General features: G+C 53.6%; 1 protein-coding gene across 1 annotated transcript; it reads left to right on the forward strand.

The window, feature by feature from the left end:
• The first annotated feature begins 8,672 nt into the window (after window positions 1-8,672).
• Znf556 (zinc finger protein 556) lies at window positions 8,673-9,749 on the forward strand. The gene has a single exon (XM_015503622.2). It carries the CDS (start codon window positions 8,673-8,675, stop codon window positions 9,747-9,749), a length of 1,077 nt encoding a protein of 358 aa, XP_015359108.2.
• Window positions 9,750-16,169: the final 6,420 nt, after the last annotated feature.

Genomic DNA, 16,169 nt, shown 5'->3' on the forward strand with positions numbered 1-16,169 from the left:
TCTATAAGAATGGCTTCACACAGAAGTGCACCATTAAGACCACAGGCCTTGGAGGAGCACTTGGAGTCAGTCATCCCGGGCCCCTGGGGAGATCTCTGTGGCGTCTTTTCAGACATTTCAGTGACATTGTGGACGCCTCGACTCTGTCTCCTGGCGGGTATCTGTGAACCCTTGCCCATGTTGGCTGCCCACGCAGCAGGCGGCCCCTTTAAGGGAAGGAAAGTCTCCCTGGCTGGCCAGCACAGGCCAGGGCCAAGTGGTCATCAGCTGCTCTGGTTTCAAGGATGGCTCTTCTCATGATGACCTGGATGTTAGCTGACCGCCTCGGTGGTAGGACGGCTCTGCACACCTCCTGACGGTTCCGTGATGGAGTGGGCAGGATGGCGCCGCGTGTGCGCAGAACAGCGAATGTGCTTCCATCACGAGGAGACGTGCGTGGAGCCGGCAGGAAGCCCACGGCTTCTGTGAAAGACACAGGGATGGGCACCGATGACGGGAGGTCTGAGGGAGGCCAGCGGGAGGACGGGAGAGTGGGGTCGCGGCTCGTCAGAGTGCCCGTGACGCGAGGGGCAGCTGCAGCGGGCGCGACTGGAGGCTCCGTGGGCCCGTGGGCCCAGCAGAGTGCCCGGCCCTCAGGGCTGGGTGGGGACAGCTGGCTGCTGTGGCAGGGCTCCAGCCCGAGGTCCAGCGTGCCGGCCCTCAGTCCTAGGAGGCCGCTCAGCCCAGCGTGAGAGAGGGCGGTGCTTGGGTGCCTTGTAAAGAGCCCGGTGTCCTGCGGTGGGAAAGGAGCCCTGAGCCTTGGTGAGTGTGAGTCGCCCCGAGCTCCTGGGGGGCGGGGAGCCTGGGGAGCCTGCTGTCGGGGTTCCTTCAGCAGACGGGCTCTGGATCGGCAAGAAATCTGCACATTTAAGTGACTACCACGGTCAGAGGACCCTATGAAGTCTGTCCTAGGGACAGGCCTGCAGCGGTGTCCCTTTGATCACATAGGTCCACAGGCATCTCAGAAAACGGAGCCATCTTATCTGCCCGCCGGTTGAAGTGACCCTGGAGCCGGGTTCCTAGGCACAGCTGCGTGACCTTGGTTTACACTCAGGTGGCTGAAGCCCAGTGTCCCCTGCACTCTGCCTGCTGAAGGCTGGCTGGCCTTGGAGCTGGTCATTGTCCTGGGGTCCCACAGCTGTGCCGTGGTTGATGACTCCAGACGTTGGACAATGTCCAGATGAGGCAGCTGGCCAGTGTGTCCTCATGTGCTGGAAAGTTCAGACGATTGGGCCGACCGGGTTACGGGTGGAGAACCTTCCCCTGACCCCTCCCTTGATCCCAAGTCTGGCCCAGTGGCCTCTGGTCCCGAGAGGGGGACAGAAGGAGCGGCACCTGCTGCAGGTGGAGCCGCCCGAGGGCCCCGGGTTGCGCCTATCTAAGGACCATCTTCACTTCAGAAGGGAGACCTGGGGGCCCAGGGCCTGGGCACGCTTCCCCTGGACACACTGTGTGGGAACTGTCCAGTCAAGGAAATGGCCAATCAGGAGCTGGGGTGCCACTTGGGACACCCTGCGGGGGCTGGGGCGTGTCTGGGGCGTGGCCGTCCAATGGGGCGCTGGGGTCAGCATCCCAGTCCAGCCAGGCCTCTGGGCGGGCCTTAGTGGCCTCCAGCCCCAGATGCCGTGCGCTGCCTTGCACTGCCCAGGACCCCCAGAGCGCGTGAGCCTGGAGCTGCAGGATGGTGAGTGTGGGTGGGCGCTGCCTGGTGCTGGCCTTGGAGGGTCCCATCCTCTCCTTCCGGAGAGCCCAGCAGGGTGGGCATGGGGTGCCCCAGGACCCTGAGCAGCCTCTGCCCCTGCCTGGCCCGGAACGCTGCCGGGAAATTCTTCCCCCAGGTTTTAGTTTCTGGGGGACACACTGACCGCGAGGGGCTGGGGTCACGGAGAGGGAAGAGGTGATCCCCCCCTGTCGCCCAGAGTCCCACAGACAGGCCACGGGAGAGAGCCAGACCCCAACTTGCAAAGCAAAATGCAGAGACCAGGCCGGGACGCGAGGGTGGCTGGGGACATCCGGGAACAGGTGGTCAGGGTTGGATGGCCCGACATGACCCTTGAGTCCCAGTGGGAGACCGGCTGGCCCTGCCCTGCTGCCTCGGTCTCCTTCAGAACGTGGTCCGGCTGCTCGGCTCTCGGAGGAGAGGTGGGAGGTGAAGGGTGGGGGGCATTCCACTGGGGCGGTCTGGGCCGGGTTTTCCCTGCTCCCCTCGGGAGTGCGGTCAGCTCACATCTGTGGCTCTCCTCCTCCTCCTGCCAGGGAGGGCTTGGTGTGTAAACGTGAATGACCAAGATCCACCAAGGATCAGTCCGCCCCTTTCATAGGGGAGGCGTTTGTGACAGGGGTGGTCCAAGGCTGATCTCCTGTTTGGCCTTTAGGGTTAATGATGATTCTTATGCCATGAAATGAGGGCCACCTAGAAACGTGGACCTATGATAGTCTGTAGAACCTTTCGTTTCTATGGAAACAGTTGCGTGGCATCTTCTGAAAGGACCGGCCGGGTTCTCTTCTTGAACTGTAAAGTGCGTCAAGGGTTATTCCGTCCTCTGTACGTAAACAAGGGGCCTGAGTGATCTGGGTTCTTTAAACTCTGGATTTTGCTTCATTAAAATATCCACATGCACCAACAAAGACACATGAGCAGCCTGTCCACGGAGTCCAGGAGAGGGTGACCCCCTGAGGAGCAGGGTCTCCAAGCTAAGGTCATCCTCAGCCCCCAGGGGCGGGCGTGAAGGTGGCTGTCCCTGGGCGCCCCTCCTCCCGCGGGAAGCCCTGCCTGCTCACACCTCTGCGGGGCAGTAGTGACTGTGTCTTAGGCCTTCTTGTGCCTTATCCTCGTCTCCGTCCCCACCTGCTGCATGGCGGAGGCGCCATCCTCCCTCGTCCTCTTCTGTGACCTCGAACTCCGCTGAAGCAGGTGAGGTCTGCCCGAGACTTCTGTCCTCTCACACGGCACCCGCCCTCGGTCCCCTGGGAACGTGGCTGGCTGGACTTCAGATCCACCTGATCCACGTGCACCGCACCCCTGCTCCCCTCAGACCCTCCACCTCCTACGACCTGGCTACAGCCAGTGTGCAAACCTGCTCCCGAGCCCCGAGACCAGGGTGATCGAGGTCACAGAGGGACACTGGGCTGGATCAGGTCATTGCTCGGCTCAGAACGCTGCCTAACCTCCCTGTCACTCAGCGCCACAGCCAGCGCCTCTGCCTCAGCAGACAAGCCCCCTCCCCTCCGTCACTCCGACTCGCGCACCCCTGACGCCAGCCCCCGGCTGGGCCTAAGTGTCTACTGCTCACCCCTCCACAGAGCCCAGGCCCGGGCTCCTCACGCCACCTGAATGATTCTTTCCTTTTTCTGCTCATTTATTTTGCTTTTGTTCTATATTTTGTAAATTAAAATAGGCATCTTTCTCAAACCTTGTGCCATTCCTGATCTAGAGGGATCTATTTTGAAATTTAATCACAAAATGGGATGCTTGGGGTGCAGTAAAGAATCAACCCAGGGCCGGGGCCGGGGCTCAGTGCAGAGCGCTTGCCCAGCGTGTGTGGGGCACTGGGTTTGATCCTCATCACCGCATACAAATAAATTTTTAAAAATTAAGATATTGTGTCCATCCGTATACAACTAAAAATGATTTTTTTAAAAAAGTATTTGTTGATTGACCTTTATTCATTTATTTTATTTATTTATATATGCTGCTGAGACTCGAACCCAGTGCCTCACGCATGCCAGGCAAGTGCGCTACTGCCGAGCCATAACCCAGCCCTAAAAAAGATGTTTTTAGAAAAAGAATTAATCTTACCCAAAAGTCAGGTCTGAGCTTTGCCGCTGGCTCAGCTCAGTGACGACCCTCATACACAGGGCAAGGAGAAATGGGGTGTGATCGCAAGAAACGCCTCGGGGTCCCACCCAGAGGCTGCCAGGGCGAACCTCAAATGTCCACACACCCAGTTGTTTTAAACAGAGCACAAACAACAAGGCTTTTCCACAATAGGCATGTTGGAAGCCCCCGAGCCTCCAAGGGACGCCCCGCCCCGGGGTTATGTGTGGACAGCTTGTGTCACCGTGACCAAAATAGTCGAGCAGAACAAGCTAGAGGAGGACACGTCTATTCTGGGCTCACAGTTTCGGAGGCTCCGTCCTGACTGACGGCGCCTCTCTCTGGGCTGGGCTGAGGCAGAGCCCGTCTGTGGAGGGAGTGCAGGAGGGGCGCCCGGCTCCGCCGCTGGGGACAGAGGATCCAGGGACAGGGTCTCGTCCCAGGTCACGCCCCCAGCGACCTCTTCCTCCAGCCATGCCCACCTGCCCCTAGTGACCACTGAGAACTGCATTTGAATTGTCGATCCCAATGAATCAGCCACTCATGAGGTCACAGCTCTCATGATCTAATAATGTCACCTCCACGTGGAAACCACCTCTGACCCCTTCCTCCGGGAAGTCTCAGTGCCTTCGTCCCCTTCTGAGTCCTGGTCGCCTCAGGACAGAGGCCTCCTGGGAGGGACCCCTCGTGGAGACGTCAACGGCTGCCCATAGAGCTGGTGCAGGCAGTGGCCGTGGGGGTCGGCGTCCTCAGGTCCTCCTCCTGCCCGGCTCTGCCTTCCAACAGGTCTCTGTGCAGAGGGGGAACAAGGAAGGAGGAGCAAGTCACTGTGGTAAGTGACACACATGATCAAAGTCAGCATCTCTCGGGGCTGGGGTGTGGCCCAGTGGCCGACGGCTTGCCTTGCACGCATGAGGCCCTGGGTTCCATCCTCAGCACCACATAGAAATAAATAAATAGAATAAAGACATTGTGGGCTGGGATGTGGCTCAAGAGGTAGCGCACTCGCCTGGCAGGCGCGGGCCGCTGGGTTCGATCCTCAGCACCACATAAAAAAATAAAATAAAGATGTTGTGTCCACCGAAAACTGAAAAATATTAAAAAAAAAATTCTCTCCCTCTCTCTCTCTCCTCTCTATCTCTTAAAAAAAAGACATTGTGTCCATCTATAACTAAAAAAAATATTTTAAAAACTTAGCATTTCTCTCAGCTGGGTGGGTGGTACACGCCTGTAATCCCAGGAGGCTGAGGCAGGAGGATTGTGAGTTCAAAGCCAGCCTCGGCAACCTAAGGAGGCCCTAAGCAACTCAGTGAGACCCGGTCTCTAAATGAAATATAAAAATGTGCTGGGGATGTGGCCCAGTGCTTAGCACCCTGGGTTCAATCGCTGGCACCAAAACAAATAAACAAAATTAGCATTTTCCTCAAAAATGTCCTCATGCACAGGTAGAGTCTGGTGCACTTGTAATGACTGCCTGTGGCCAGCTGACCTGGTGCCAGTTGGTTTCCACATATCCTTAGAAGCCTGCGGTCGATTGGGGTGCAGCAGGAGAACCCCCTGGCCTCACCCCTGGCCTCACCCCGAGCCTTACCCCTGGCCTCACCCCTGGTCTTACCCCTGGCCTCACCCGGAGCCTTCTCGGGTTTTACCCCCTGGCACCAGGGGTGGACTGGTTGGTGCGGTGCTGAGTGGCGGGTGGGGCACTGGCAGGATGAGGTCGTTCTTGCCACAAGAGTCGATAGTCTTCAAACGAAAATGTGTGTCACTTTCATGAAGCTCTTCTCCCTTGCTCCAGTGCATCCTGGGCTCTGCCAGACGCTGCCCCACGGTCCTGTGAGGATGGAGGGGCCCGCCTGCCCTTGCCGAAAAGTTTAGGGACAAGGAGGTGTCATTGAAATGAAATGGTGGCAGGTGTGACCAGGAGTATTTCTGGGATTTGACCCTTTATGCATCTTGTGATAGAGGAACCCGCGGGGTGGAACCCGCCAGGGTGGACCCGCGGGCAGCAGCCCGACACTGGACAGGTGGTAACCCGAGGAGACGACCCGTTAGAGGCCTGGAAACGCGCGTGCGTGGTGGGTGGTGGCTGTTCAGCCGAGGGCCTGTGACCTGTGACATGCCAATCGGGTCACGCACATTTTCATATTAAACTTTTTAGTAGTAAAAAAAAAAAAGAATGGAAGGGCCACAGCAGGCAGAGAGACGCACTCGGTGTGTGGGACGTGCTCAGAACTGTGGCTGGGGATGAGGAACGTGGCCAGGACACACGGGGACATTACAAGCTGCAGGACAGAGGAAGTCCTGCCACTCCAACGCGAGGGACTTGCAGGAAGGGCAGACAGACCGCCGGCTGGAGGGCGTGCAGGACGGGGCTCCCGGGACGGGTGCGCGGGGAGCGCGGGTAAGGGGCGCGGACCTCGGCTTGGGATGGACAGTTCCCCACACGTGGTGACTGTGGTGAGGGACACCGCGCACTTGGAACACCCCAGCTGTCGGCTCGGGCATTCGTACCCGCGGCTGTGGTAGAGTGTCACACCCAACTGCACCTTGATATGTGCCACATTTATTTCTAAAAAAGAAAAGCCAACCTGTGCGTGGGTAGAGCAGGGCTCAGGCAGGAGGACCGCCAGCTGAGGTCATGTGCAAACCGAGAGACCCTGCCTCAAAACTCAAAGATTGAAGGTTTCATGTTGGTGGAGCTCCCTGGGCACAACCCTCAGGACTGGAAGAGCTGACTCCGGCTGGGAGGGCAGCTCAGTGGTGGGATTCTACCTCCCCTGTGAGGCGCGTTCAGTCCCCAGCATGGCCTCGAGGGAGGAGGGGGGAAAGGAATCCCGGCCCGGGGAAGTGAGTCCACAGAGGGGCCGTAAGTCGACGTGGGGAGCCATGGTCTGGGGGAGCCTCCTGTGAACCGAGTCGGTTCCCCAGTGCGGAGCGCCTCTCGGGTGCACATTGATGGTTTGTTCTAGGACCCAGTGGCCTTTGAGGACGTGGTTGTGGACTTCTCCCCCGAGGAGTGGGCCCTGCTGGACCGTGCTCAGAGGAGCCTCTACAGGGACGTGATGCTGGAGACCTTCCGGCACCTGGCCTCCGTGGGTGAGGGCGGCTTCTTCTTCACCCGCCACTGACCTAAGCCCCTTGCAGAGTGTGGAAAGTAGATGGGGAAGACCCGGGGTCAGGAGACTGTCACGGCTGCCACCGGGGACAGCACAGAGGTCTCCCCGGGACGGTCCAGAGCGACACACTGGCTTGTGTTTGGCTTTCGGGCCGTTTGTGTGGGCTCCCACTCACAGGCCCCGGTGGAGGCTGGTGTGGCTGCGTGGTCCTCAGCTCGTGGGTGGGAGCATGTTGGAGGACAGGGTCTCGGGTCAGGAGAGCTTGGTCCTCGCAGGAGCACGCTGGCCTCAGGGACAGGCTGGTGCCCACCGAGTGGTTTCCTGGGAGAGCAGACCTGGCCCTCGGCTCTCCCCACCGCTTCCCGTCCTCTCCTTTGCCACGGTTGACCTGGTGGGGGGACCTCACCCAAAGCTGGCCAGATGGAGCCACCTAACGTGGCAGCCCAGCCTCCAGCCTCCAAAACCACGAGCCCAGACAGACCTCTTTTCTTTAAGAAAAACTGACTGAGGCTACAGGGAGGTCTTGGCCCGAGTCCTTGTGGTGGTTCTGTGCATGTTAGGGGCCTGCGTTCTGGTCCCCTGGGCCTGTCACAATGGAATAAGGAGACAGTGAGCTCCTGCCTGGGCCAGGCCTCAGCGCCGCCCTCCTGTCTGTCCCTGGCTGGGTTTCAGATGACGGCAGTCAACGCAGTGGGCCCGCCCGGCCAGGAGCCTGTGGGGAAACCTTGTCCAATAAGCAGAAAATTGCCAGGTTCAAAGGGAACGACACCTGGGCTTCCCTCTTGGGAGAGACCTGGGGACAGCACAGCACCGAGAAGAGGGACAACAAACAGGGGAGACATCTGAGGTGAGTGTCACTTCGCGGGACTCTCAGTGCGTAAGGAGGAAGGTCAGAACACACAGGGCCGGGGCGGGGGCTTGGGGAGCAGAGGCTCGCTTGCCTTGCCTGTGCGGGGCCCTGGGTTCCATCCTCAGCACCACGTAAACATAAAAAATAAAGGTATTGTGTTCATCTACAACTGAAAAATTTAAAAAAAAAAAGGAACTTAAAAAAAAACCCCAAAAGAGTACAAAGCCATGCCGGGTACAGTGGTGACCACCTGGAATCCCAGCGACTCAGGACCCTGAGACAGGAGGATGGTGATCTCAAGGTCGAACTCAGCGGGGGCCCTAATCGACCCAACAAAGGTGGTGGGCTGGGAGATGGCTTGGTGATTAAGCACCCCTGTGTTCCACGTAAGGAAGGGGGAGGGAAAGAAGGGGGGAGGGAGGAGGGCAGATAAAGCTGGATCCAAATTTATTCAAAGAGAAGTTTCCAGAAATCCTCTTAATATGATTGGAACATTGAGTATTTGAAAGATGATTCCGTTGGAAGCAATCATCACGGATCCCCAGACCTTACTATTTCTGTCGTAATGGACCATGGCTGAACCCTGTTCCTGAGCCTTTGGTATATTCTACTCTGAAATAACAGGGCAGAACACCTACACTTACGCGGAGGTGGATATCATCCCGGTGTGTAACTATGAGAGACCACAGGGCTGGGCGCGGCTCAGGGGTAGGCACGGGCCTAGCATGTGGGAGGCCCGGGTTCCATCCTCAGCACCACATAAAAAATTAAAAGTAAAAAAGATACAAAAAATTTAAAAAATGAATCACTAATAGTCATTAACATGCTCCCCCTTTTTAACAGAATCCATATGATAAAGCGACTTTGTGCACGGGGTAAAAGGAAGGAGGGTGGCGGCTCCTCCTGCCAGACGCCCAGGAAACGCCCCTGGGGAGCTAAGCGCTACGAGTGCAGCGAGTGCAGGAAGGTCTTCACCCACTCGTCCTCCCTCCAGAGGCACCGGAGAATCCACACGGGGCAGAAGCTGCACAAGTGTGACGAGTGCGGGAAGGCCTTCAGTCGCCCCTCATACCTCAGGACGCATGTGAAAACCCACAGTGGGGAGAAGCCCTACGCGTGCAGATTCTGTGGGAAGACATTTCTGCGTTCCTATTCTCTCACTGAACACATAAGGACTCACACCGGGGAGAAGCCCTTTGAGTGTGAGCAGTGTGGGAGACCCTTCAGCTGCCCCAAGTCCTTCCGCGTCCACGTGATGATGCACACCGGAGGGAAACCTTACGAGTGTAAGCAGTGTGGGAAAGCCTACAGCTGCCCCAAGTCCTTCCGCGTCCACATGATCATGCACACCGGGGAGAAACCCTATGAGTGTAAGCAGTGTGGGAAAGCCTACTGCTGGCTCACGTCCTTTCAAAGACACGTGAGAATTCACAATGGAGAAAAACCCTATAAATGTGAAAAATGTGGGAAAGCCTTCGGCTGGCCTTCGTCCCTGCACAAACACGTCAGAATGCACACTAAAAATAAATCACTAAGTGTTGGCAGGATGGGAACCCCTTCAGGGGGCTCCTGTCCTTCCACGAGTGTGATCGTGCAGAACGGAAAGCGACTCTACAGATGTGACAAGTGTGGGAAAGCTCTGGGCTGGGCCTCTTCCTTGCGTAAACACCTGAGAAAGCACACTGCAGAGAGTGCTGTGAGTGTGAGCGGTGCAGAAAAGGCTGTGAGTGTGAGCGGTGCAGAAAAGGCTGTGAGTGTGAGCGGTGCAGAAGAGCCTCCCAGGGGCCCTCAGCCTTCCGAAAACGCAGCGCAGTTGGAAGAGAAGCCCTATAAATGTGAAAAATGTGGGAAAGATTTCAGTTGTGCCAAATCCTTTCAAGGTCATATGAGAAGTCGCCATGGAAAGAAACCCTATAAATGTAAGTAGTATGTTAAAAAAAAAAAAAAAACCTATGCAAATTAAGTCATCTATAAAAGTCCAGAAAATTTACCCCAGGAGAGAAATCTTACTGATAACTAGGGCCTCGCCTTGGCCAATACCTCATCCTAAAAGTGAAACCCTACCAAATGAATTTCCAGTTTTCCTGCAAATAAACACTGGGGTGAGACTTCTCTAAGTGCTCTTTCATTTATAGAACATAAAATTTCAATAGAGAAGTTTTTCCTATAAATTCAGTTGCTTTTTCTCATTCTGAAGTGTGCTGCACCAACGAGGAATTTGCAGTGTGTTTTTGACATTGTAAGTGTGACTTTTGTAGTCGTTGGTGGTTCCGTAAACGTGGGTCATCAGGCCAATGAAACGTGGGTCTGTTAGCATCTCACTGTCCCTGTGTTCCACGCGGAACATCACATGTTTTCTACCTTTTTATTTTATTGAGAAAACTAACAATTTTGATGTTAATACTTTTTTACTTACATAAGGTATGTATTATCAGTAAAAACACCTTTGGCCAGAGGACTACAATTCTATTTGTAGAGCTTTGCAGCCACTTACCAGTTGGTTGACTCGACGGCAGAGACTTGTAGCAGGCAGAGATCCTGAGAGTGGTCGGTGTGAAGTGTTGTTTTCACAGGATGCCTTGGCTCTTTGTCCTGCTGGGGACTGGACGATGAGTCTGAATCAGGAAGAGAAGCCTGAGAGGAGCAGCAATCTGGAGGCAGAGGTGGCAGGGCTACCGTCTGGGTCACAGGGGAAGGCCAGGACTACATCTCCCAGGATGCCCTGTCTGGAATTCTGTTTAGCCCCATTTGCAGGAGCTTTAGAAGAGGCTGTTATGCAGTCTGTCAGGTCACCACCACGTGGCAATACGTGCGCAGGGACCCCAGGGTCTGGCTCATTTTCCTGAGTTTAGCCCCATCGATCAAAAGTATCTTTAAAATGCATATCAGCTGCTTGTCTTCCGCTCTGTTAGAGGTCGCGGCTGCCACAGGTCCCCACGGAAGGCTTTCCCTTCAGGGATGCACCTCCAGGTGAGACATCCAGATGGGTGTCCCTACAAGGTCTATGCGGCCTACCAGGTTCTTTTTGTCCCAGTTTGTGAAGTATGTAGTCTAATTTGTATGATGGACGTCTCATTCTCTTGAAACTTCTCATGCCTCTGTGTCCCTGATTCTACTGTGACAGGGTCAATAACACCCATAAAAACACCTGGACTGTTTCCTACTGCAGTGTCGAGAGGCTGCCCTGACCAGGTTCATCTATGAGATGTCACTGGGGACAGACGGGGGGCTGAGTACAATACGTGTCCCGTTACTGTTTATGTGCAACTGAAACAAAAATAGTTTCTGAGAAATATCCATTATATTTTCAAATAAGTTGTACGTAGATGTCTCTGAATTTCTGTTACATCCTGATAAACCCATGTGCTGAAAATATTGTAAGTTGAAAGTGCACTTGACCCACCTAACTACCCGACGCCACAGCCTGGCCTAGAGCACCCTAAACGTGCCCAGAACACCTACGTTAGCCTACGTTGGGCAGAATCCTCGGGCACAGAGGCTGGTGGACAGAAGTGCCTGGTGATTTATTGAGTTCCTCTATCCAAAAAGTTCCAGCAATAGGGCACACTCAGGCACCTCACAGCCACGTGGCTGACGAGCTGCAGCTGGCCTGACCACCACCATGAGAGAGGCTTGGGCTGCGGACATGGGCCGGAAAAGACGGAGATTGAAAACCTGAAGACTGGTCTCAACTGAATTCTCATCACCTGCCTCGTGACAAGTAGCCACACAGCGCACCACGTGAGTCGGGGTCCCCACTGTGTGATGTAGGAAGAACTTCTGAAAAGCAGGAATGAGTTTGTACTAACAAGTGCCATCAGTTTCCATGGTCTGAAAGGATATATTAAAGTATTCTTTTTTTAAAGAGAGAGAATTTTTTTAATATTTATGTTTCAGTTTTCGGTGGACACAACATCTTTGTTTGTATGTGGTGCTGAGGATCAAACCCGGGCCGCACGCATGCCAAGCGAGTGCGCTACCGCTTGAGCCACATCCCCAGCCCTAAAGTATTAAAACCATAAATTGCCAGATCACTTTGTAACTCTGTGAATTTACCTCTGCATTCAAGTTTAGTAAATTTTAGTAAATTCGTTGTTACAATTTTACCAAATTCTTCCTTATTCATTCATAATAGTAAAAACTTTAAAAAGTCTTATTAATTTAGTGTGGTACTAAGTAAAGCTAGTAAAAGATATAAAATAATCCTAATAAAGCAAGTGTAAGCTTTATGTGCTGTATCAAGACAGAAGGAAGTAAAATAGAAACCACAGCAGAATGAAGGATACGGGCCGCAGTGAATGAGACTACCGTCATTAATTCATTTATATTTATGCTGCAAAATACATCTTCAGCACTGTTTCCAGACTGGCCAAGGGTGTTAGTAAACAGTGGGAACTCCCTTCATTGAGTTGATAGCAATTATCTTTTATAAGAATGAAGACATAAGCATGTTCAGGCTCATTTTTACAAACATTAGAAACCTTAAGGCTTTCGAACTACGGACCAGCCTGGTATCCACCTAGGGATGGATGGGTAGAGAAACGGTGGTGTATACACAGTGGACTTTTATTGAGCCATAAAGAAAATGAAATCATGTCATTTGCAGGAAAATGGATGGAACTTGAGAACAGCAGGTTAAATGGAATTAGCCAGACTCGGAAGGCGGTCCTGTGCTTCCTGTCCTGTGGGTGCTAGTGAAGCCAGATTTAAAATTAGGTAGTCAGTGTAGTTAGGTAAATCGGGTCTAATATTGAGTAAGATCTAAAATGGAGGCCATGCTGACCATGATTCTGGGAAACGCAGGACAACTCATGGAATGTTAATGAAGTCCCAGAAAGGCCCTAGGCCAAAGTCCACCCCAAAGAAATGTTAATGGAACCCAGGAAACAGCCCTCAACAGATTTGGAGATAGCCCATCCCAAGAGGTGATAATGAAGTCCTTCCTGCCCAGATTACTTGTTTGGCCCACCTGTGTCCCACCCCTCGGGCCTTCCCACCTACATTCCATCATCAAACCTATAAAAAGGGGAGACAACCGCCCTTCCACCTCTTGGGTCCCCTTCTTCCTCCGGAGAAGTCTTTTCTGCTGTCCTTTAATAAACTTCTAATTTCTACTCTGACCTGGCCTGGGCGTGCTCTCTGGTGTTATTCTTCAACATGGGGGAAGCAAGGACTCGTCACCGGCCAACAGCGGTAACACTAGGGAGGAAAAGGGGAAGAAAGATAAGGGAGGATCTCAAGAAAACTGAAGGGAGACCAGTGGCGTAGAGGGACCAAGGGGAAAGAGGAAAGGAAGACCTGGGGAAGGGTCCTGGGCAGACTGAACGCCACATTCTGCGCCTGTACAAACATGTGCCACACACCCAGTGGTGTAAGTGGCCGTGAACCAATAAAGCAGGAAGAATGTCTTGAGGATGTCCTCTTTACTATGACACTGAACATTCTTGTCAAGGAGACGGACTCAGACCACAGTGTGGTGATGAGTCACCTTTTGGAAGAATTTTAAGTTTCACTGTATATTTGCCTTGTCATTCTGCTGCTCCTGCTCTTCACCTGTGGGAGCCCACTAGCACGTGACCGCGTTGTCTCCTCTTCTGATGGGTGTGGCATGTCACTCTGTGATCTGGCTGCCTAGAGCGACGGTGTCTTCAAGCCTGGGCGCGCCTTCCCACATCCCCATGGGTGGACCTACGCCCACCTGTTCCTTTGTGATGTTACCCCTTGCCCTGTTTGGGACAGAATGTTCCATGGAAACGCCCTTTGTGTGTCCCCTTCTCTTGCTCTGCTCTTGGGTGTGGCCTACCCAGGTGTCAGTCAATCTGCTGACAGCAGACATCAGGAAGCCAGACTCAGCCCCCTGAAACCTGACCCCTGGCCTCATTTGAATGGCTTCTCCTCAATAAAAGAGGTCAGCGCGTGCAAGGGGGGGGCCTCTCTCTCTCTCTCTCTCTCTCTCTCTCCCGCTTTCTGCGGACCCCCAAAGAAAAAGGTCTCTCTGTCTCTTGGTGGTTATTTTGCGCAGCCCAGTCCCCTGGAGTGACCCTGAGTGTCTTTCTTAGTCGCTTGCAACCTGGCCATCACCCAAGAAGATTCACGCAGGAGAAACCAGAGTGCCCCACGGTTGGAGAAGAGTGTGGTCGGCTACGCAGCTCCTGTCCACAAGTCTTTCTCTGAGTGGAGTCCCGTCTAACCACATCCACTAGCAGCAAGAGCTGTAGGTGGTGAGCCGGGAGCTCCCAGGGAATAACTGGCATGAGCCACACACGGGATGATCTTTTTAGGGGAGGGTAGTGAGGACTGGACCCAGGGGCACTTTACCACTGAGACACATCCCCAGCCCTTTTTATATTTGATTCTGAGAGAGGGTCTCATTAGGTTGCTGAGGCCAGCTTTGAATGTTACTCCTCCTGCCTCAGCCTCCCAAACCCCTGGGATGACAGGCCTGCACCACCACAAGGGGCTGAAGTGTAATTCGGGGGGTGGGGGAAGACACTGGGGATTGAACTCAGTAGTCGCACCACAAGACCCTCCACAGTGTCCCAGGAACCCTCCCGGTGGCTCTTGACACCAGGCGTGGCCCTGGAAACTCCAAGACTCCTGGTTTTAAACCATCAGATGCTGTAACACTCTCTCCCACACTGATTGTTAGGTGTGCCATCGACTGAGCACCCACAGTATGAGTGTTCGTAAGAGGTGCACAGACTTCAGCTCCAACATGCCTATGACGCTGAAGAGCCAATGTAGAATCAGCTTGCCTTCGAGGGAATGCAGGGACAGTGACACCATCCACTCAGAAGGTCTGGGGTCAGTGACTCTACAAAGCCTGCACTCACGGCACCACCTTCCTTCACACACACCACACACCTCTGCTGTCCACAGCACTGTGACTCCCCCGGTGAGGCGCTGGCTAGATCTGCCCACACTGTGGAGAGGCAGAGGAGCATCCTCTTCCAGCCTAGCCTCCTCTCCACTCAAGACTAGCTCTGTAACACGGCCCCCTGGCTCCCTGGACTCCTGCATTCAGGTTACAATCACACAAGTCTAGTGAACACAGACACGAGGGCGACCACCCTGAAGAACAGAAGAGTTCTGCACTGCGTGGATCTAACATTCAGTTGGAAAGCAATAAATATGCAAGTCAAACATAGGCACCATGGAAACTGGGAGGCGGGCGGGGACACAGGAGGACAGACCCCTACGTAGTGCATGACTCCAAGCCGATTCCCAGTTGCGGGGCCACCTGAAGGAGAACGTTAAAACAACCATTTGAGGAAATACTCCACATTGATACCTGGATTGTTCTTTGCTTTTACAACATGTAGAGACATAGAAAAATGCACACGAGTGTGCAAAACCACATACAATTATATAACTAAATACGCATTATTTTTGATATATGAATTTTAATTTTAAAAAAATATTTATTTACTTATTTATTTTTTAGGTGTAGATGGACACACACAATGCCTTTATTTTTATGTGGTGCTGAGGACCAAACCCGGGTCCCCGCCCTGTGCGAGGTGAGCACTCCACCGCTGAGCCACAATCCCAGCCCTGATACATGAATTCTATATGACTATGTGTAACATGAATCATATGCTCTGCGTGTGTGTGTACATATATACCACATAGTTTAAAATGTTATCTGCAGAGTGCAGGAACCCCACACCCGGTTCATTTCAAGGGGGGTGCCAAGGTAAAAGCCTGTTCTGCATCAAGGCTGGCCTTTCCTTCATGATGGACTTTTAATATTTCTACAAACTGTACGTATATCACGTATTCTTGCACAGATGTCGTTTCACATAGAAAAGTCTAGAATATTTTCATATGACTTGCCTGTAATCTTCAGGGTTGTTGAACACTATTTTATAATATTCAACAAAAATACATTTTACAAACATCCCACTCAGCATGGGGGACAGGTGGTAATGGGGAAGAAGGGGGAGAACACTTAACCAAGGGAGGGCTGAAACATTAATTTTTTTTAAACCTGAAATTCACCCCTTTGGACATATTTTTATCTGCAAACTCTATAGTTTTTTATATTTACTGAAAAACTGAGGGTCCAATAAGGGAACGAATCTTTTCAGACCCAAACCCAGGGAACAGCGCTGAACTGACAGAGGTCGAGGCCGGCCACGCCCCCCCACGGACACGCACCACTGCCCACTACCTCAGCACCTCTAGGTCGCCGGGAGCTGACCTCTAGAGTCTCTGGGCGGGGAATGGGGGTCGACATCCGTGTCCACCGCGGTCCTGAAGAGGAAGGGGCGTCGGGCATTCCCCCAGCAGGGCGCCCGAGTCACCCCACCGCGCTGTCTGGGGTGCGCAGCAGGCGGGTCGCCCA

The sequence above is a fragment of the Marmota marmota genome, unplaced genomic scaffold (assembly GCF_001458135.2).
Source record: "Marmota marmota marmota unplaced genomic scaffold, marMar, whole genome shotgun sequence".
Classification (NCBI taxonomy): Eukaryota; Metazoa; Chordata; class Mammalia; order Rodentia; family Sciuridae; genus Marmota; species Marmota marmota.

Coding starts and splice junctions, on each gene's coding strand:
- Znf556 (XM_015503622.2), top strand. CDS start 8,673: ATGATAAAGCGACTTTGTGCACGGGGTAAAAGGAAGGAGGGTGGCGGC.